The sequence below is a fragment of the Aspergillus thermomutatus genome, assembly GCF_002237265.1.
Source record: "Aspergillus thermomutatus strain HMR AF 39 chromosome Unknown NODE_20, whole genome shotgun sequence".
Lineage (NCBI taxonomy): Eukaryota > Fungi > Ascomycota > Eurotiomycetes > Eurotiales > Aspergillaceae > Aspergillus > Aspergillus thermomutatus.
The window spans coordinates 122,669-143,503 of record NW_020798068.1 but is presented as its reverse complement, the minus strand read 5'-3'; the positions used below and the strand labels follow the sequence as shown (position 1 = coordinate 143,503).

The 20,835-nt window shown below is 49.5% G+C and overlaps 7 protein-coding genes across 7 annotated transcripts; 5 read left to right on the top strand and 2 right to left on the bottom strand.

The window, feature by feature from the left end:
* Positions 1 to 59: 59 nt before the first annotated feature.
* On the top strand, positions 60 to 795 carry CDV56_109051 (uncharacterized protein; the record flags this gene model as incomplete). The annotated part of the gene is made up of 2 exons (XM_026762670.1): positions 60 to 686; positions 742 to 795. The coding sequence occupies 2 exons, from the start codon at positions 60 to 62 to the stop codon at positions 793 to 795; spliced, it is 681 nt and encodes a 226-aa protein (XP_026617619.1).
* A 3,864-nt stretch (positions 796 to 4,659) lies between these two features.
* CDV56_108958 (putative C6 transcription factor (NirA)) lies at positions 4,660 to 7,356 on the top strand (the record flags this gene model as incomplete). Its single annotated transcript, XM_026762577.1, has 4 exons — positions 4,660 to 4,705; positions 4,749 to 5,700; positions 5,766 to 6,134; positions 6,195 to 7,356. The coding sequence occupies 4 exons, from the start codon at positions 4,660 to 4,662 to the stop codon at positions 7,354 to 7,356; spliced, it is 2,529 nt and encodes an 842-aa protein (XP_026617618.1).
* Positions 7,357 to 7,773: 417 nt separating this feature from the next.
* CDV56_108935 (serine/threonine-protein phosphatase) lies at positions 7,774 to 9,198 on the bottom strand (the record flags this gene model as incomplete). The annotated part of the gene is made up of 3 exons (XM_026762554.1): positions 7,774 to 7,776; positions 7,832 to 9,113; positions 9,182 to 9,198. 3 exons carry the CDS (start codon positions 9,196 to 9,198, stop codon positions 7,774 to 7,776), a joined length of 1,302 nt encoding a protein of 433 aa, XP_026617617.1.
* A 664-nt stretch (positions 9,199 to 9,862) lies between these two features.
* On the top strand, positions 9,863 to 12,065 carry alg3 (dolichyl-P-Man:Man(5)GlcNAc(2)-PP-dolichol alpha-1,3-mannosyltransferase; the record flags this gene model as incomplete). The annotated part of the gene is made up of 4 exons (XM_026762511.1): positions 9,863 to 10,215; positions 10,678 to 10,817; positions 10,896 to 11,419; positions 11,475 to 12,065. 4 exons carry the CDS (start codon positions 9,863 to 9,865, stop codon positions 12,063 to 12,065), a joined length of 1,608 nt encoding a protein of 535 aa, XP_026617616.1.
* Positions 12,066 to 12,239: 174 nt separating this feature from the next.
* On the bottom strand, positions 12,240 to 12,722 carry CDV56_108880 (putative eukaryotic translation initiation factor eIF1a-like protein; the record flags this gene model as incomplete). Its single annotated transcript, XM_026762499.1, has 2 exons — positions 12,240 to 12,342; positions 12,412 to 12,722. 2 exons carry the CDS (start codon positions 12,720 to 12,722, stop codon positions 12,240 to 12,242), a joined length of 414 nt encoding a protein of 137 aa, XP_026617615.1.
* A 734-nt stretch (positions 12,723 to 13,456) lies between these two features.
* CDV56_108847 (putative MFS efflux transporter) lies at positions 13,457 to 14,947 on the top strand (the record flags this gene model as incomplete). Its single annotated transcript, XM_026762466.1, has 1 exon — positions 13,457 to 14,947. One exon carries the CDS (start codon positions 13,457 to 13,459, stop codon positions 14,945 to 14,947), a length of 1,491 nt encoding a protein of 496 aa, XP_026617614.1.
* Positions 14,948 to 16,638: 1,691 nt separating this feature from the next.
* Positions 16,639 to 20,498, top strand: pkcA (protein kinase c; the record flags this gene model as incomplete). Its single annotated transcript, XM_026762372.1, has 9 exons — positions 16,639 to 17,074; positions 17,184 to 17,450; positions 17,518 to 18,099; positions 18,157 to 18,552; positions 18,624 to 19,043; positions 19,112 to 19,658; positions 19,722 to 19,923; positions 19,976 to 20,381; positions 20,437 to 20,498. 9 exons carry the CDS (start codon positions 16,639 to 16,641, stop codon positions 20,496 to 20,498), a joined length of 3,318 nt encoding a protein of 1,105 aa, XP_026617613.1.
* Positions 20,499 to 20,835: the final 337 nt, after the last annotated feature.

Sequence of the window (20,835 nt, the reverse complement as noted above, 5' to 3'; positions counted from 1 at the left end):
ACGGAATATAAGTGAGCGCTTCCCCGCACTTCACCAAGCCAGCTCCAATCCACGCCACAATGTTCAGATCATCGTCGTCCTCCTCCTCGTCGTCCTCTCAATCTTCTTTTCGCAGAGTATTAAAAGCACCGGGCCGTCCGATCGCCGTACGAACCGAATATGTCGCGGATTCGAGGACACTTCTGGTTGTGAGACCGCAAGGCGACAGGCAGTCATCAAGAGCCTATAAGATTGAGGATGGCGATGGGGTGACCTTGTTCACTGCGACAGGTCGTAAATTTAGTGTTCGCGCCTGTCGCGAATTCTGGGATGCTTCTGGACTGCCTCTGTTTGAGCTGCATAGGAAGATGTCGCTCAAGAATACATGGTCTGTCACGCTACCAGGAAGCAAGCATGCAAATATAGCCACAGCCAGCACAGGGTGGTCCGTCGGAGACTTCAAGATTACTTTCCAGAACAGAGCAGCCATTGAGTCGAAAAAGGAAGAGGAAAAGATACTCACGTTAGAGGTTGAGAAGTATGGGAATGCCTTGGCTTCGTTCGATGTCGTGGATGGGGACAGGAAGGTCGCCGAGATTCGCGAAAGCATACCTCACAATGAGAGATTGGCTCTGTTGCCGAGCTCGAAGAAGGGCTATCGACCTGTTCTGGATGTGACCGTCCTACCAGGAGTAGACTTGTCCCTCGTATGGCTTATTATCCACATACCTAGAGAGGGATGATTGCTGACCCTGCCTACAGATTGCAATCATTACAGTCATGGCGTCGGATTGGGTGTTTAGCTCGAACTACTAGATTGATCTTCAACAAGCCGTCCAACCATTCGTGGTCTTCCTTGGACGGTCATGACGCTCACGAACCCAGGCGCGGTATTGGTCTCGGATCGCTGATCTCATTATCGGGGAGCCTTAAGGCTCACCCTTCCGTTCCTTACGGTGTATGAAGCGTCTCCTGACTCGGCGTGTACCGATCGGTATACTATGCCGGATGAATTCACGGCCACAGATACCCTGTCCGCTTGGCATGCAGAAGTGTATGTAAGAGCTCCCTTTAAGGGAAGCGATGGGCTCAGTAATGCGAATGAAGATCATGATTATGAGGGAGTTTGATGAAATTAAAGATGTCCAGTACGAAGTGTGCTGTCCATATTTGATCTCAATTGACCTGCAAATCTGTCATTACATCGTTCCAAAAAGTAATACCTACATCCATACCTATGTACCTATGGATGTATTCGCATTTATTCTCCATTGTGGTCACAGAATACCAGGTGTGATTTTCAGTCTCAGCCCCAGATGTTGTTCCTAAAGAGTACCTACCTAACTTGTACCTGACCAAGCTGCAGTACGTAAATGCCAAGTTGTAAGTGTTATCAAGTAGTCTGAATCACTTCATGTCAATCTTAAAGAAATAAGGTAATCTACATATCATTAATAGAGACCTTCTGCAAATTATATTATTACAATTATACAGCAAGATAGGCTTAGCGTCAATCAATCATAGTAACTAACTAACTAACTAGTTAACTAGTTAGGTGGTAAGTTTGCTTAGTCACTACCCGCTCGAAAACTTTATAATCATTATACTATTTTCCAACCCTTCTTCATGTCATTTTCAGGGCCACAGCGTGCAACAGCACGCATCACCAGTTCAACATATTTATTCACAATCCAACACCATTGCTGTTGATCTGTTTAGCACACCTTATCAGGATAAGCTAGCTACATGATATCTACATTAGGACTTGTCTGTCCTCAACATAAACAAACAGAGAACCCTGCCTTGCGTCGATAAAGACAGTACCCTTGGCAGCATTTAAATGTCCTCCTCCAGGCACTTCATACAAAGCCAGAGTAGACGTGAGACCATTCTGTGCGAGTATTCCTCTAACACAGTTCAGGTGATCAGGCAGTGCAACAGCACCACCAAATACCGCCTCGACTCTCTGTTTTGGTTGGAAGTGCCTTCTCAGACTGTCTTCTTTTTGTCATTCCACCTCCATTCTAGTTAACACATGTAGTCACCATGCAATGTACATCTACACATCAGACCCAGCCCTTAGCCCTGGGAATGGCTTACAGCTGGCCGGCTGAACTCGACCATCTTAACACGGCAAGCGCAGTGGGCAACATCGATACACTTCGCACATTCTTCTCGAAATGGCAGAACGAGTTTCTCAGCAATCGACACCTGCTTGGAAGCCTGTCTCCAGCTCTCTCAGCTGCAGTAACGAACAATCAAGTTGCCTGTGTTACTTATCTGCTTGACCGAGGGGTACCAATGAACCAAGAATTGTTTCTTTATGCGATCGAAAGGAAATTGTATCCGATTCTTCAAACCTTCCTTGAGCACTGATGGGACATCAATACCCCTATTGATCCTCTAAGGCCCCCAGCACTTGCGTAAGTGTAGTTCTAATAATATTTAGAAGCCGTCTAACCGAGAAAAGTTACACATTTAGGGATGAAGCACTTATGTACTGGTTTCTGGATCACGATGCTGACCCAAATGCACTGTGTGGCCGGGACTGTACGCCATTATCATTTGCCGTCAGGTATGCACCATTCTCTGCCATTCTGGCACTCTTCAACCGAGAGGGTACAATTCAGCGTGGCCAATTGCTCCACTATGCGGCACAGCGAGAGTTATCAGATCGTCTTGAGGTTTTAACCTTTCTCCTTGAGAATGGTGGCTCCAAGTCAATCAACAAAGTCATGTACCAAGACTGTCTAGAAGACTACCTCAAAAATATGTATGCGGGTATTGGAACGCCTTTACAACTCGCTGCAGGCAAGGGACTGTTGGACCTGGTGAAGCTTCTGGTGGACAGAGGTGCGGACCCCTTAATCAAGGATCCAAGAGGGAAATTTGCGCTTGACTGGGCATCGGAAGGTGGTCACACAGAGGTTGTGGAGTTTCTCCGTCCGTTGTCTATTCCCTCACCTGTTGATCGGCACGATTTTGCAGATGGGCCAGGCCTTCATTTTAAACCAATGCCACTAAGGGATTTTTTGGAAATGGGAGAGTGGAAAGCTGTATTTCATCCCTGATTTTTCATTTCTGTCTCACTCCCAACTTTCCTTATTTGGAGATTGAATCATAATACGTTTGCTTTTCTGGTAATTCAGTTATCGCAGCCTCTTGAAACTAGTATTAATAGATAAATGGGAAGGTCCTCAGATATGAATAGCACTTTGTCCTTGGAGCAGTCTCATCTCCAAGGCGGGAGTACTATATGCCCTTGAAAAATCCCATATCAACATCTGATGGTCTCAATCCCTAGTTGTCATATGAAGCCCTTTTGGTATCACAGATGATCTACAACTGAAGTTCGCATGGTGACTCGATAATAATTCATAGTTTGTGAGACTGGAAAACTTCTCCATGAGCTTAGATTGGATCGTTCATTTCAGAGTCAGATGCGGATAGTACCGATTTCGCTCATTCGAGGGGTTATGAGGTACAACTACTGTGCCACTGGTGTGATGGATGAGATGTGCACAATGTGCACATATCCTCAGATCTCGGCAGATCGTACCTGCCTCTTCAGAAACCCATCCGCTATGATTGGCCGAATCCGACTATCTCATCGATGCGCCCGAATCCTCATTTTCAGGGATGTCACCGCTATCAATCACTAGAGCTGCTGTTTGAGCGACTATCGGTGTTTATGATTCAACAAGGTGGTTGCAATGTCTTTAAGTACTGGCGAATTCTCCGCGCATTCATCGACTCGTTGTCATCGACCTGCGCCAGGCGAGCCTTAGTCAGCGATTCTTATCGCCCACTTCGCGGCGGCGGTGGCAGTGAGGTTCCAGAACAAGGACTCTCTAGTGGGAGATTATCGCTCCAGGGTAGGTAGTTTATCTCATCTCTTGTTCCTGCCCAATTAACTTCGCAACATCAAAGTCTCTTATCATTTTCCATTCCAGCCCAGTGGTCCCAGCTTTGATGTATGAACCCATCCTCCGCAATCCCGCCTCCACTGCGGGTCGAAATCCTATGGTGTGATTGTCGCGCTGCTTACGGAGTACAATCAGTTCTGTCTGCAGTCCGCGGTCTGTGAGTATATCCAGACAAATATGAGCACGGAGATTGCATATGTAATGTGCAATCGCATTGAAGCGCTTGGAGCACATGCTCTGAGTCGCTTCAAGCGGCCGCCAGAACTTGACATGTGTGTACTGATGCTTCTCCAACCATCTCAGGTTCGCTCAATTCCTTAAGCGCATATTGCTCGATACGCTCATTATCTTGACGGGTTTTGGCTCACACAACTTCCGGGCCCCCCTTCAGCGGCGGACACATATTATCACCACTCGACATAAGAATGGTCTGCTTTGACTTGACAGTCCCTTTGAACATTCCAGGGTGGTCTTGACAAACATGGAGGGGAATACTGCGGCGAATGCTCAATCACTAAGCCCGGAACCTTCTGCTAAAGGACCCCGAGGAAAATCGGCCGGAAAAGCTAAGAGCATGAATCCTGGCAATGGTCCAACGTCCAAGAGACGCTGCGTAAGCACGGCCTGCATTGCTTGTCGGAGGAGGAAGTCGAAGGTAGCTAAGCCAGCATTCTCGCTTACTGTTGTTTCTTCGTCCATATTTCTTACAATCTCTCCTCTACAAGTGCGATGGGAACCTACCGAGCTGTGCCGCATGCTCATCCGTTTATCATACACCCTGTATGGAGAAGCCATAGAATGTAAGGGATGAAGGAAAGAAAGTCGTGCTAAGTTGTCTTGCAGGTGTCTACGATCCGAACTCTGACCACAGACGCAAGGGTGTGTACAAAAAGGACACAGACGCCCTCAGGACGAAAAATTCGACTTTACACACGTTAATTCAGGCATTGCTGAACTACGATGAAGAAGACGCTTTCGACTTAGTCCGGCAAATACGTTCCTGCGACAGTTTAGAAGATGTGGCTCAATCGATCATGAGCCGGGACAAAGGGCCCGCATCTGGGGAGGACTTCCCCAGCGGGGACGAATCCTCGACGCAAGAAGATCAATTTGTATCTACTTTAGCAGGAAGGATGGGTGAGCTTATGTTGGATGGTTCCCGTAAGTATATTGGAGGCACGTCCAACCTCATCTTTCTACCACCAGGGTCAGAACTCAATGAATTCGACTCGACTCTGAACGGCCAGGCGTTGGACCGCAGCTATGAGTACTCTGTCACTCGGTGGACGAGAGTCACCGATGACGAGCAATTGATAAGTCACCTCATGACGATGTACTTCACCTGGCATTATCCCTTTTTCACCACTATCCCTAAAGATCTCTTCTACCGCGACTACATCCGTGGTGTTTCAAGCCAATACTGCTCGTCCTTGCTTGTCAACGCGATGCTTGCTCTGGGTTGTCATTTTAGCTCATGGAAAGGCGCTCGGGCGGATCCGACCAATTCTGCGACTGCGGGAGATCATTTTTTCAAAGAAGCCAAGCGGTTGGTCCTCGAGAATGACGAACATGTGAACGCAAAGCTGTGCACCGTCCAAGCACTGGCACTCCTATCAGTTCGAGAAGCTGGTTGCGGTCGTGAGGGCAAAGGTTGGGTTTACAGTGGCATGAGCTTCCGTATGGCCTTCGACCTAGGTTTGAATTTGGATTCCAACAGCCTGGGAACTCGTAAGCTCGACGACGAAGAATTAGATGCACGACGGATCACGTTTTGGGGTTGTTTCCTCTTTGATAAGTTTGTCACCCCATTTCAAGTACACATCTTTCAAATGTATTTAATGTATTTTCTGACGAAGACAGATGCTGGTCTAACTACCTTGGCCGCCAGCCTCAATTATTGACCTCTCAGGTTTGCGTGCCGAAGATTGATATCTTGCCCAATGAGGAGGCAGAGCTCTGGTCTCCATACACAGACTCTGGACCCATCCAGGACAACACGCAGCCCTCACGAATCAGAACTGTGGCTTTACAGATTGCCAAGCTGAGTGAGATCAGCGGCGACTTGCTTGTTTACTTCTATGACCCGAGCCCAACGGATAAACCGCCAACAAAACCAGCAGAGCTTAAAAAGCTGAGCGAGATCCATACTAGACTTGAAGCCTGGAAGAAAGGCCTACCCAAAGAGTTGGAACCTCGAGAGGGCCAGCTTCCTCAGGTCCTTGTTATGCAGTAAGCTTCAAGCAGTCATTCAACCCACAATGGGACTCGGCCACTAATGATCGTAAATAGCATGTTCTACCAACTCCTCTTCATACACCTGTACCGCCCCTTCCTGAGGTACACCAAGTCCACCTCTCCCCTTCCTCAGCATGTCTCTCCTCGCAAATTATGCACACAAGCTGCAGCCACCATATCGAAATTGCTGCGAATGTACAAGCGCACCTATGGGTTCCAACAAATAGTTAATGTCGCGGTTTATATTGCACATACTGCTTGTACTATCCATCTTCTCAATTTACCTGAAAAGAATGCGCAGAGGGACATAATTCACGGCCTCCGCAACTTAGACGAGATGGGTGAGAGCTGGCTCTGTGCTCGGCGCACGCTTCGCATTCTCGACATATCTGCCAATAAGTGGCAGGTTGAGTTGCCTACTGAAGCTTTGAGCATCTTTGAGAGAACACACGCAAAATGGGGATCTTGGGGCTCATGGGATCAAGCAGCATCTCCCTCGACGTCCGAAGAATCCCCACCGACCGTTTCGGCGCAGCCTCCGTCTTCAGCTCCGATTTATATACCATCAGTCCCAGGAGAAGCATCAATCAGTCAACATGGAGGTTCTCAAAACCTTACAACTTCAGCTGTGTTCCAAGGCAATCAACAATATCGTTCAGGACTCTCATTCCCAACGTCCTTATCCGCGATGCGAGCAGCCCATCGCTCTTTCAACGCCCAGATTCCACGAACAGATGCGCCTCTACCGGAGCCAACCTACCTTAGGCCTGTCCCTCATAGCTACCGACCAATGCAGCCTGTCCCACTAACACAGCACGACGCTTGGTACAACGGCCAAGTGGTGCGCGCATTCGGCACAGACAAAAACACCACTTCGGCTACAGAGGCCTCTCCATTGACCGGTTTTGACGAATCAGAAAACTTAGTGGAAGAGAGCCATGACTGGTGGTCCCGCAACCCCAACGCACTCTTAAGCATGGGGGCGGAAAATTGGGAGCAACGTTCGAATCCGAGCTTCAACGGGCCGGCTACAAACATGCGCTTCGACAGCAATGCTCTTAATACTGGACAGACATCAGGACCGGACAGCACATCTAGAGCGCCACAGGCCTACAGGTACCCAGTTGGGGTGCCTCCTAATATGACCGAGTCGGAACAAAATCCCAGCATCTCTGAGTATAACAATATAGTTCTTCCGGGCAATTTCCTGCGATAATGTACATGTTGACTCCTGTATTACGAAGTGTATTATGTCATCTCTGGGATATATAAGTTATGATTCTAACGATGGGATTCGCATTTTGAGCCTTGTTAGCACCGTTATTGGAAAAAAGATATCTTTCCCAATGTCTTTGGAGACGAGGAGAGTAAAACCCTAGGATAGTGTCATTAGCTGTTTTCAAGTTCAGCGTTCAGTGTTCGCTCATGGCCAAATCTGCTCTCATAGGTGCTTACTGGACCTACAATACACTTTGATCTCTTTCATCTTGATGAGCAGGACTACAACGAAATTTTTACAGTGGATAGAGGATACTATGTCTTGAAGAAAATGAGAAAAGTTCATTGCTTGGGCCGGCCTATATAAGAATTTAAAAAGATTTCTTAGAAGGGAAGATAAGTGCGTCACGTGGTATCACTGCACAGTGTTAGTAAACTCAACGTGTCTCAAGGAAAAGGGAGAAAAGACTCACCAGGAAATAATCAGCAACAGGTTTCTTCGCAGGCATGCCCCTCGTGTCCTGCGCGGCGGCCTCAAAGACTCTGTACCTTCTACCGGGACTGACGACCCTTGAACCGCCGCCGTCTGCGCCTGAGACCCCATTACTCCGTCCATAATCACCATTGCTTCTAGCAACCGTACCACCGTTACTTGTATCCTCACCGAGCTCCAGTATTGCGGCTACGTTGCCACATCGGTAGCAGTAGTTAGGGGCTGACCAGACAGTGACGATCCCGCCGTCAAACATCTCCTTGTAGCCCTCCATGACGAGCTGGTGAGCTCTAGCGACCAGGGACAAATCATTCTTGTAGTTGAACTGCTTCACGATGTCTCCACCGAACAAAAAGCCTGCACCACGCGGACTCAGTCCCCATCCTTCGATTTCGTCCGGGTCCGACCAGAGCAAGTCGCACATGGCGCCCTCGTGCGGGACCTCTTGCTTTCTGTCAATCAGGCGAATCTTATCCACTGTATCTATCAGCGGGGAAAGGCCGCCGTGCACGCAGAGGACAGCACCGGTCCGGCTGGCGTAGCTACCGGCTCCGTTGCCCGAAGCACCTGTACCTGGTGGGCCGGATCTGGTGGGGGCCTGGCCAGGCACAGCGGAGATATCCCGTGGTGGAGAGAGGTTTCGGGAATCGGTCGATGCGTCCGAAGAAGATCGTTGCCGCCGTCTGTAAGTGCTCATTGTGACCTCTCCTCTCGAGTTGAGTACTTCCGTCTCCAATTCCGCGTCATCAATCGGCATCGTGGACTGCGTAGTGTCGTTCATGGTTGAGCCAGTCGGTTCCAGTTCTGAGCTAGCCCCGAGCACGAGGGCGCCCAGCGCCAGGTAATCAAACACCTCGCAGCAATACCGCCACACATTGGCGCTGCCATACTTGCGAATGCATTCGTCGTAGAAGCCGTAGACGGTTGTGATCTGGCGAGACTCGTGATTTCCGCGGATCAAGGTGATGCGATCAGGATAGCGAACTTTGAGACAGAGGAGGAGGAGAAATGACTCGAGAGAATAGAACCCGCGATCGACGAAGTCGCCCATGAAGAGATAGTTGGTGTCGGGAACGTCGCCTCCGACGCGGAACAGTTCCATCAGATCATGGAATTGGCCATGTATGTCTCCGCATATTGTGACTGGCGCATCCACAGAAACAACATTCCCTTCTTCTATCAAAATCTCTCGAGCTTTGTAGCAGAGTTCGCGGACTTGGGACTCGGGGATCAAGCGGCAAGCGCGAAGCTGCGCGATCGCCCTGATGAAAGCAACCGAAGTCAGTGAGGGCCTTGAAGATCCATGGCAAGCAAAATTCTTCGGTATTACCTGTCTAGATCACTCATAGTATTTCGAACGGGAGGGGAAGAATCGAAGGAATGATCAAGTCTGAGCGGCTGGTGACCAATCGGTGGGTCCTAGATCCGAGGAAGTTCGACGAAAAATCGACTCAGCCAAGCCTGGGAAACACAGAGAGCAAAGAACAAAAATCAGAAGCGCTATATGCAGAAAAAATCAACAATCATTTTCTTCGTAACACATGCGGCGAGCGAAAGAAACAGGGGTGGATGCAAGTGGTTTGCAGAGCAGACGAAGGGGGCCCTGCAGCAACAGCAGCAACCTAAGACGTTGACAACTTCCATGACTGAGTCCTTCGAACCAATCACAACGCAGACTGATAAGATAAGATCCTGACCGCCAAGACGAGGTGGAATCCAACTCGATTCATTTCGCACTCTTCGTCTGCTGCTCCGAGTGCTGCGTTTCGGCATCCCTCGCTTCAGCCACGCTGCCCATTGGAGAGAACCATGTTTTTATCGGGACATTCTCTACTTTATTTGTGTTGATTCAATAAGTTCAAACCGATCAACGATAAGGTGAGCTGTTTGTCCCGCTTGAGGAACCCCCACTCGTTGCTAATGAGTCTTTCCGTCTTAGCACCACGATCTCTCCATGTCAACATCATAGAGAGGATTCTGGCATCAATTGCTTCTTTAAATCACATCCAAAATGCCGCCTCATCTACATCCGCGGTCACGATCGACCATGTCGCTCTTTGCGGCGACGCTCCTCGCATCGCTCTTTGTTGTTGGCATGCCGCACCTCTTCCCATGCCCCGCTCCACGTCGTACGCTGGCCGATTCCGAAATGATGATGACCGCCGATGGACAACAGATACAAAGAGTTCGAAGGAAGAGGAGGAAGGACCCAAACATGCTCGAGCAAGATGTGACTTCGGCAAGGCCCCAGTCTTCGGATGAGGAGGTGTCGACATTCTTACAAATGGAAGAGGAAGCAGAACGTCTGGCCAATGCAGGGAGGGAATGTCCTGTTCCTAAGCCCAAGGGTATTCTGGGGCAGCTGTTAGGATTTTCGACTGCTGAGGGGGAGCGGAAATAACGGACTCCCGGGACTGAGTCAGTGGCCGCTCCAAGCCAAGGAGGCCAATATCACAGGTTGCTCCATAATGGTCTCGCTGATCCTGTGTGATATGATGATGGGCAAAGGGCAGTGATTCCAGCCGGTCGTGCAGTCTTCATGCCCTTACTTGTCCCACAGAAACGGCACAATTGCCTGCTATACCCATGTACAGATAGTGTAGATATTAGCACTTGTATTTGCTTTATGTTGCTATACCTTTGAATTGAATGAATGACACTTTACTGGCTTTACTGTCATATTTTTCAGCTCAATGGTTGATTCTGCTGATGGCGGTTTCAATGGGTCTCCCACTCTGCCCATCCAGTTCTGAGCTAAGCCGGAAAATGGCGAATATCATTGGCTCCGGACTTTCAGGCCACCTGCAACAACAATTGCAACTTCAGATACCATCATATCATTATGATGGACTTGAAGCACATGCTGCGCGATCTTTGTATGAACCCTAGACATACAAGATGGGTTGCTCGTCTGCTTATTCTGGGCGATGCTGTCCTTTGCGCGCTAATCATCTGGAAGGTCCCATGTGAGTTCAGCAGAGTGTTCTAGGACGTCAAGAACAATACCTAGCTACATGAAGCTAACATTGAGCCCTTGTTTGTAGATACTGAGATCGATTGGACGACCTACATGCAGCAAATCTCACTCTATGTCTCCGGCCAGCGCGACTACACCTTGATCAAAGGGTCTACGGGGCCTCTGGTGTATCCCGCCGCCCACGTGTACATCTACAACATCCTTTACCACCTCACGGATGAAGGCCGAGATATCTTCCTCGGACAAATTCTGTTCGCCATTCTATATCTCGCTACATTGACCGTCGCGATGACCTGTTACAGACAGGCCGGAGCCCCTCCATATCTGATAATACCCCTTGTGCTCTCCAAGCGGCTCCATAGCGTTTTCATGCTGCGCCTATTCAACGATGGATTTGCGGCTTTCGCTATGTGGGTTGCTATCCTCTTGTTTATGAACAAGAAGTGGACGGCTGGAGTCATTGTATGGTCTACCGGTGTTGCGATCAAGATGACGCTGCTGCTTCTGGCTCCTGCCATCGCAGTGGTCTTGGTGCTTAGCTTATCTCTTGGGCCAAGTATTCAACTAGGAATACTTGCAGTGCTCATCCAGGTAAACCGAATGCCTCTTGATTTCGAAGGGGAAAAATGGCTAACACGGCGAGTAGGTCCTACTTGGGATACCGTTTCTGCAAAACAACCCGATGGGATATATTTCGAGAGCCTTTGAGCTGACCAGGCAGTTCATGTTCAAGTGGACAGTCAATTGGAGGTTTGTTGGAGAAGAACTATTTCTATCGCGAAAGTTTTCTCTGGCCCTATTGGCATTGCACATTTTGCTGTTGGGCCTGTTCGCGGTCACAGTATGGCTAAAGCCGTCTGGATCAAACCTGCCAAGCTTCCTGCATAGATTAATCCAAGGATGCCATCGCACAGTCCCCCTTTCCAAGTCTTTCATAATGACGGCAATGCTGTCATCCCTTGCGATTGGTTTGCTGTGCGCGAGATCCCTGCATTACCAATTCTTTGCTTATCTTGCCTGCACGACACCCTTCCTTCTCTGGCAGGCGGGTTTCCATCCGATCCTTGTGTACGTTGTGTGGGCGGCGCAAGAGTGGTCTTGGAACACATATCCTAGTACCAACGCGAGTTCTCTAGTCGTGGTCCTCTCACTTACTGCTCAAGTATTCGGTGTGCTCGGCAACTCATTCAGTCGCAAGCATCTGGATCAGAGCAGCCAGAAAGAACATCTGCAATGAATGTGACATCCAGCCCTCTTTCAAGGGAGCTGCTGCAAATATCCCTAGTTTCCTTGCATTCCTAAGCCTCGTTGATGATTGGTGGATCCACAAGTAAACCGTTTCTTGCCAGCGGGCCAGGCAATGGCTGAGTCGAAGGCGAGTCGTTGTGGGAGAAGGCATAGGAGGACTAAGTCACGCATCCGACTCGTCTGACGAAGGCATCTTGCCCACATTCGATTCGTCTTCCTCATCAGATGATTCCACGGCAGTTGGTTGCTTGACGAACTCTTTTGGCCTATGGGAACTGTCAGCATATCGCATAGACCACAGGATGTCCCGCCCTTCATGGTAGCATTAGACTGACCAGAAAGGAGCTTTACGCCAGGCCTTTTCGTCCCTGACGATGTTGATAATTTCTCCACCAAGCTTATTGTCTCTATCCTCTAAGGCACTCGTGTCAACCACGACATAGGAACCCCGCTTGATCCAGATTGTGGATCGAAATCGGGCAGGCAATTCTACCAGTGCTCTTGCCTTCGAAGGAAATTCGACCAGGTAGACATTGTTCCCAGTGGCTTTAATGACTCGGCCAATTTGTTGTCCTTGAGCCAGCTCATCAGGGGGGAACAAAGTCTCTTCAGCTGTAGCAAGCACCTTTCTTCTTGGAGGGCCCATGGCTTCTGAGAGCGTGAAATTTGACGAGGGAAGCAAGAATTCTACTTGGCATTCACTCTGTATATTCAATTCAGTGTTGAGTTCAACGACTGTCAAATCTTAAGCACAAAGTTTGGACAAACTGCTCATTATTGTCTGTCAAAAAGGTGGGGTTGACAAACAGATAAAATACTAGGTAAAAAAAAAAAAAAAACTTCACGTGGTGGGGATAGACTACTGTGGAGCATTATTATCGTACCTTCCCCCCTCCATCCCGCACCTATCCTGAGGCAATCGCAAGCTCCCCAGTCCCGACGAGCATGATGATCCTGTGCATAATCGCAGGCTCTATGTGTCAAATAATGATTTGAGCATGAATAGTTCTTTGTCCATGCAGGCTGACAGCGTATCCATGGTGGAGCATGTATGCACTGATGATTGGAAAGATGGCAAAATAATGGCCAGCTGACAATTGAATGCTTTGAATGGCTTTCCCCATTGTGTTCTGGAACCTCGATGATCTTAGCACACCTATCGTGAAGATATCTCACCTTGAGTCACCTGGTCGTCATCGGAATTCATTTTCCAAGTTTGATTATAAATGCTGATGCAGCACCTCATGGACTTTTCAGGATCTTCTTAAACACTCTTTCCCACAAGAATTGCCCCCCCATCCACCAGGAAGAAACGACTTCTCCAGCCGCATTCAGATATTCTCTACTGTTATATCTGGATTAGGATAACACCCTCTTGTCATGTCCACCTCAGCCTTTGGGGCTATGGTGCGGGTTGAGAGCGCCTCACCAATCGCTAACCCTGCGGCCGTCGTGCGAAAAGATAGGCAGGGTATCGCTCGCACTCCCTCCGAATACGAGCTAGAGTATATGCGCGAAAGTCGCCAGTCTCATGCGTCAAGGCCAAGCACCGGAGATCATATGCGTATCACACCCGTCACGCCCAGTGAGTTGGAGAGCCTTCCGGGCTCGCCTGCAGGAGACGGCGCTATCGATCCACTGCCAAATCCCACCTCATCTTCGACAACAAGATGGCGACTTTTGAGTGCCTTTATGATGAACATGGCCAATGGCTTCAATGACAGCGGCCCAGGTGCTCTGATTCCGTACATTGAGAAGGACTACAATATCGGTTACGCAGTCGTGTCTCTGATTTTTGTGACTAACGCGCTAGGATTCATTCTTGCTGCGCCAGTCACGCAATTTTTCGAGGCCAAGCTTGGACGCTCAAGGTCTTACGCCTTATCAATGAGTTTATTGGCCGCGGGATATGTGATCATTCTCTTCAAACCGCCATTTCCAGCCGTCGTGGCCAGTTTCTTTCTGCTGGGATTCGGAATCGCGCTGAATTTGGCCTTGAACAATGTTTTCTGTGCGAACCTAGCGAACAGTACGGCTGCTCTCGGTGCTCTTCATGGTGGCTACGGCATTGGGGGGGTCATGGGACCGCTAATAGCGACAGCCATGGTATCCGACGGGGTTCAATGGTCTTTCTACTACTCCATCAATCTCGCACTGGCAGTGTTCAACCTAGCGTTTGCGATGTGGACATTCCGCGGGTATGAGAAAGACCTGCCAATTCAACTTCTCACCGCGCTTCAGCAAACGGCTTCACATCAGGAGCATGATCACAATGTGGCCAGCAAAAAACAACTATTGAAGCAAGCAGTCAAAAATAAAACGACGTTACTCGGGGCTCTTTTCATCTTTGCATACCAGGGTGCAGAGGTTTCTATCTCAGGCTGGGTTGTCTCGTTCCTGATCAGCTATCGTAACGGAGATCCTTCCCATGTCGGCTATGTCAGCGCCGGATTTTGGGCGGGCATTACCCTTGGACGCTTTGTGCTCTCGCATCCCGCGCATATGGCTGGAGAAAAGCTTGCCGTTATTTTGCTTGTTGTGGGATCTGCTGCTTTCCAGCTTATGACGTGGCTTATTCCAAATGTCATCGGGGACGCGGTTTCTGTGGCTATTGTGGGTTTGCTGCTAGGTCCAGTCTACCCTTGTGCTACAGCAGTCTTCAGCAAGTTGCTTCCTAGAAATCTTCAGATCTCTAGCTTGAGCTTTATCAGCGCCATGGGAAGCAGTGGTGGTGCCGTTTCGCCTTTCTTCACAGGCTTGCTAGCGCAGAGTGTGGGGACATATGTTCTCCACCCAATCTGCATTGGGTTATATGGTGTGATGCTTGTGGGTTGGGCCTCAATGCCTAAGGTCTCCAAGAGGTCCGAATAAGATTGCTTCGCCATCCAATGAGAACATGGGATATGCTGAGTTTCTGGTGTTACTTGAGGGCCGGTACTTCACACTACTTCTGCCTCTATTGATGCATGGAGACTTTTCGCAACAGCGCATCCGAGCTTGTACCGACACGAGGAACTAGAAGATAGTGAATATGATGAACGCATGATCCCCGGAAGCATTATCCATTGGCACCTTGGAGGCTGAGAGTACTTCTTCTCTGCCGGCTAGCTCAAAAATGAAAGGTGAACCAGGGTTGCCCAAGAAACATTCCGTTGCTAGGAAGGAGTAGTATTCCTTTCTGGCCACGGCCACATACAAGAAGCAATCATGGCCCTATCAGGAGAGCTCTCGTCGCCTGTGCTTCTTGTGTCAGCTTCCCACTGCAGACTGGATTTTCCTCTTTGCCTAATTGTCTTCTTCTCTCTTGTTTTGGGTGACATTCCTCGCTTCTCTTTCGCTCCTCCTGGCTTAGCCCAGGAATGCATTTACTCAAGAACACGTACGCTACCAACCCGGGGTGAGCTACTAAGTCCACAGGAGATCATGCGTGACTTGAAGCATGCACAGACGGCTCAACTTACTTCACTGCAAGATACAGGCCGCACAGAGGAGCCACATGACTGTTGGGGACATGCTGTAAGGTCTATGGATGACGACGGGCAAGTCAGGTCACCACAACATATCTGGCTGGATGGTGCTTTTGGGACATGGTACAAAGCACAGATTATTGCATCCCTTAAAAATAAATATCTCTTAGGCATTTTAGATTTGACGATTGTCGATAAGTCACCAGATATGATGTTCATGGATTCGGACTCTTTGTGTTCGCGTATGTACATATAGAGACTGCTGTATCAAGCTGTTCGTGCCCTGGCAGCCCTCCCATGATTCAATCTCCTCAAGAACCCTTGAGAATCTCGCTTTGTATGCCACAACCAGACCAGCCTGTCATTTCCTCCCGTCGCCTCTTCCAAGAGAACAATCCCAACTGGTTGTCGCCCCCGGAGTCAGAATAGAGACCTACTTCGATCACCCCTCCGGTCTCATCGCAGCTGCCAGCCTGATTCCAGCAGAGGAACACCAATTATTTCACCTTATATAGGTACTCAAGTTAGGTAGTCCTAACAGTTCGCTACCCAACCAGGATAGAATAATAATATTCCGTACTGGGGATTATTATTCCCCATTATTATTTTGCTGCGGGCGGTCAAGCCAGACTTCCCTCCGGATCCGAGTCTGGCCAGGATTCAAGCACAGCCCAGTCCATCGCCCTAAAGAGGGAAAGAAAAAAACCATCTCGAGAACACCAACTTGCTTTGCCCTGGCTGTCGATCCAGGAGCCAGGCTGTTTAACTTCATCATCTTCCGATCTTTCTTCAGGTTGATTGGGAAAGACGAAAGAAGTGATTTCGTCATCGAGCTGGGCGTTGTCTCACGTTTCCCGAGTGTGATTATTATAATTGACTACTGTCAAGTCCGCGATCGATCTGCCCCCCCTCCTTTGCAACTGTCAACAAGAACCCCGCGACGGTTCTATCACCCTGCCACCCATTCTCATCCATATATCCTCGCCTCTTCCATTCGGTCCTTTCCCCAGTTTCATACTAATTCTCCATTGTGCGACTAGGTTCGAAGTCTCTTGAGAAAACACGACTTTCTCGTCTTCGGACCGCCTTGTCACCATGGACGGGGACGAGCTTATTGCCTCGGTCTACCGCAAGATTGAGCGGGAGAAGGCTCTTATCACTGCGGCGTCGAACATGCGGCAGTCGACCGATAACCCGCTCGTGCAGCAGAGAGTCGATGCGAATATTCGTGATGGTCGGAAAAACATCGCCTACCTCGAAGAGAAGATGCGGGAGCTGCAGCTCCGACAGATGAAGCAGGAAGGGGCTTCCCCCACCGACAAACGTCTACCTCCAAATCCTGATGGGTCGGGCCCAGCTCCTCCTCCGAAAGATTACGCACCGGGCTATCCTGGTAACGAGCACGAGTATGGGGATGCTTCTGGGGCTTATCCGCAGGGAGGGGCAGGGTCCATGCCGTCCGGGGCGCCCTTTGCGGATCCTCGTCCTTTTGCCCCCGTTCCCAAGGCCCGGCCGAATTATACTAAACTTGGTAGGTTTCACTGCTTGTTTGCTGCGCTGAGCGATGTGGTAGCTTGCTTGAGGTGTTTTCGCGGAGGTCGTGTGAGATCATCTACTGACTTGGGACCGTTTGCGTATAGATCTGATTAAGTACGACACTCCTTATCTTGGGCCCAAGATTCAGCTCATGTTATCTCAACTGGAATTCAAATTGAGCGTTGAGAAGCAATACAAGGCCGGTATCGAGAAGATGGTCCGTCTATATCAAGATGAGGGCGATAGGAAAAGCCGACAGGACGCAGAGGGGAGGCGAATCGAGAGTAATCAAAAAATTCAGCTGCTCAAGCAGGCTCTCAAACGATATGAAGACCTTCATGTGGATATTGAATCCGCCGAAGCACCTGACGGTATGTCACGAGCCACTGCTTGTTGCCTGGTCTTCGCAATCTGCAGTTACTGACTTGGTTTGAACAGACGAAAGCTTGAGCGCACCAAATATGCGCAAGCCGTTGACCGGTCTATTAACCTTGCGTATTCATGCTGTCAAGGATGTCGATCATGCTGCCAGCTCAAGGTTCTCCAGAGGTCCTGAGACTTTTGTCGTTCTTAAAGTAGAGGATGCCATCAAAGCGAGGACGAAAGCCACCAGAACCGACAAATGGCAAGACGAGGCGTTCAACATTGAAATTGACAAAGCGAATGAAATTGAACTTACCGTATACGACAAGTCGGGAGATCGGCCCACGCCTATTGGCATGCTCTGGGTGCGCATATCTGACATCGCCGAAGAAATGCGCCGCAAGAAGATCGAATCCGAGTTTAACGCATCGGGCTGGGTCTCTGCAGACAAGATGGACCATGGCGGCGCACATGGCAGGCAAGACGCTGGCGGAGCGACGGGCTCGTCCAATCGACCACCCTCTGGGGGTCATCCTGGCGGTCCAGGTCAAGGATATGCCGGTGGTGCTCCTGGCGGTCCTTCCAACGGACCGGTCCTGATCGACACTTGGTTCGCGTTGGAGCCGGTTGGTCGTATCCACCTGACACTGAGCTTCGGTGAGTACTTGCATACCACATTTTCTACTACATCGATGCACTGACATAATTTTATAGCCAAGCAATTGAAGGATCGTCGCCCTTTCGATATCGGTCTCAACCGTCAAGGTGCCGTCCGACAGAAGAAGGAGGAGGTTCACGAGAAGCAGGGTCACAAGTTTGTCACCCAGCAATTCTACAACATCATGCGCTGTGCCCTTTGTGGCGATTTCTTGAAATATGCTGCCGGCATGCAGTGTGCCGACTGTAAATATACCTGTCACCGAAAGTGCTATCCAAAGGTCGTCACCAAGTGTATCAGCAAGGCCAACTACGAAACGGATCCCGACGAGGAGAAGATCAACCACCGTATTCCGCATCGCTTCGAGGGTTTCTCCAACATCTCGGCCAATTGGTGTTGTCACTGCGGATACCTGCTTCCTTTCGGACGAAAGAGCGCTAAGCGCTGTTCAGGTATGTCTTTCTCATGACACTAGGGCAATATCCAATACAGGATCTGACATATATTTGCGATTCTCTTCAAGAATGTGGTCTTACTTGCCATGCTCAATGTACCCACCTTGTCCCTGACTTCTGTGGCATGTCCATGGAAGCAGCCAACCAGATCCTGGAAACTCTCATTCGAGCGAAGAACCATAACAAGTCAGCCTCTGTCAGTTCAGGTCTGAGTGGACGTACCCTTCGACCAGGTGGTCCGCCCCAGGCCCCTCAAGATAATGCTGCTCTCGCCTATCCGCAAAAGCCAGTCGAGGGCCCCTACGGTGCCCCTCAGAGGCAGCCCTCCGCCGAGGCCATTAGCGCCGCAACCAACTCTTATATTCCTCCACAATCACCCACAGCGGCTCAGCGTCAACAGCTGCCTCCACGAACTTCTTCCTCGCAAAGCCCCGCAGCTGCAGCCGCCGCCGCAGCCACAGGACTGCGTACGCCCCAGCAAGCACCAGGTACCCTCGATCAATTCACCATGCACCACCCAGTGCGCAGAATGTGCCCTTACTAACCCTACTTCTAGATCCTAACCGTCCAGTGCAACCACCGCCGTCGCACGCCCACTATGACCCTGCCGCATATGCATCCTACCAGCAAGCCGTCCCTCCCCAAGCAATGCAAAAGATGGGTGCACCCTATGGCATGCCTCAACAGCAGCAACAACAGCAGCAGCAACCCGTTCCACCCATGCAACAACAAGTTGCCGTCAAGGAGGAAATTCCTCCTCAGCAACCCAAAGTCAGAATTGGATTGGATCATTTCAACTTCCTAGCTGTTCTCGGTAAGGGTAACTTCGGAAAGGTCATGCTAGCAGAGACAAAGAGCACCAAGAAGCTTTATGCCATCAAGGTGCTGAAGAAGGAGTTCATCATTGAGAATGATGAAGTGGAGAGCACTAAATCCGAAAAGCGTGTCTTCCTGATCGCCAACAAGGAACGTCATCCATTCCTTCTTAACCTTCACGCCTGTTTCCAGACAGAAACTCGTGTGTACTTTGTGATGGAATACATCAGCGGTGGTGATCTAATGCTTCACATCCAGCGCGGTCAGTTTGGGCTGAAAAGAGCACAGTAAGTTGAGCGCATAGAACCGCACATCGGAAATGTCAGGAAAACTAAACGTGCACTTCACAGGTTTTATGCTGCCGAAGTTCTGCTGGCTCTCAAGTACTTCCATGAAAATGGTGTTATCTACCGTGACTTAAAATTGGACAATATCCTCCTGACTTTAGATGGACACATCAAAATTGCTGATTACGGTCTCTGCAAAGAGAATATGTGGTATGGAAGCACAACTAGCACATTTTGTGGAACTCCCGAGTTCATGGCACCTGAGGTGAGAATCTTCGCTTTTCAAGTCTTTGCATCATCAATTAACGCTTTTACAGATTCTGCTGGACAAGAAGTATGGCCGAGCGGTCGATTGGTGGGCATTCGGTGTCCTGATTTATCAGATGCTCCTACAGCAGTCTCCTTTCCGTGGTGAAGACGAAGATGAAATCTACGATGCAATTCTTGCCGATGAGCCTCTCTATCCAATCCACATGCCTCGGGATTCAGTCTCCATTCTACAGAAACTGCTCACTCGTGAACCTGAGCTGAGATTGGGATCTGGGCCCACAGACGCCCAAGAAGTCATGTCCCATGCCTTCTTCAGGAACATTAACTGGGACGATATCTATCACAAGCGTGTCCCTCCGCCTTTCCTGCCCACGATCAACAGCCCCACTGATACAAGCAACTTCGATCAAGAGTTCACGAGTGTGACCCCGGTACTTACACCCGTGCAGTCAGGTAAGATATCACCCATAGGTATTGGCTATTTCAAGGCTAACGCTGTTCATTTTAGTCCTCTCCCAAGCTATGCAGGAGGAGTTCCGCGGCTTCTCTTACACTGCGGACTTTGCTTAATTCAATCGGTGTTGATTGAGAACTATCGTGACATTGCCTTCATTGCTCATTCGTCCAACCAGATCTTGGAACCCTCTGCTTTTTGACTTCTTGACCAATCGCTGGTCGCCCTGAGCACTTTGTTTTTGCATTGGAGATTTTTCTTAACATACCCATGAGAGTTTTCAGAGCTGGTGTGAGCACTTTTACGGGCTTTATGAGTGCGGATCGAATATACGGCTTGGTCCCGGGGTCTCTGTCTTTCTCGTTCGTTTTACAGATATTTAGGGCTAATCGCTTTAATTCTCAAGAATTCTAGTTTACCATTTGTGAGATGTGACTATGCAATGCTCTCCCT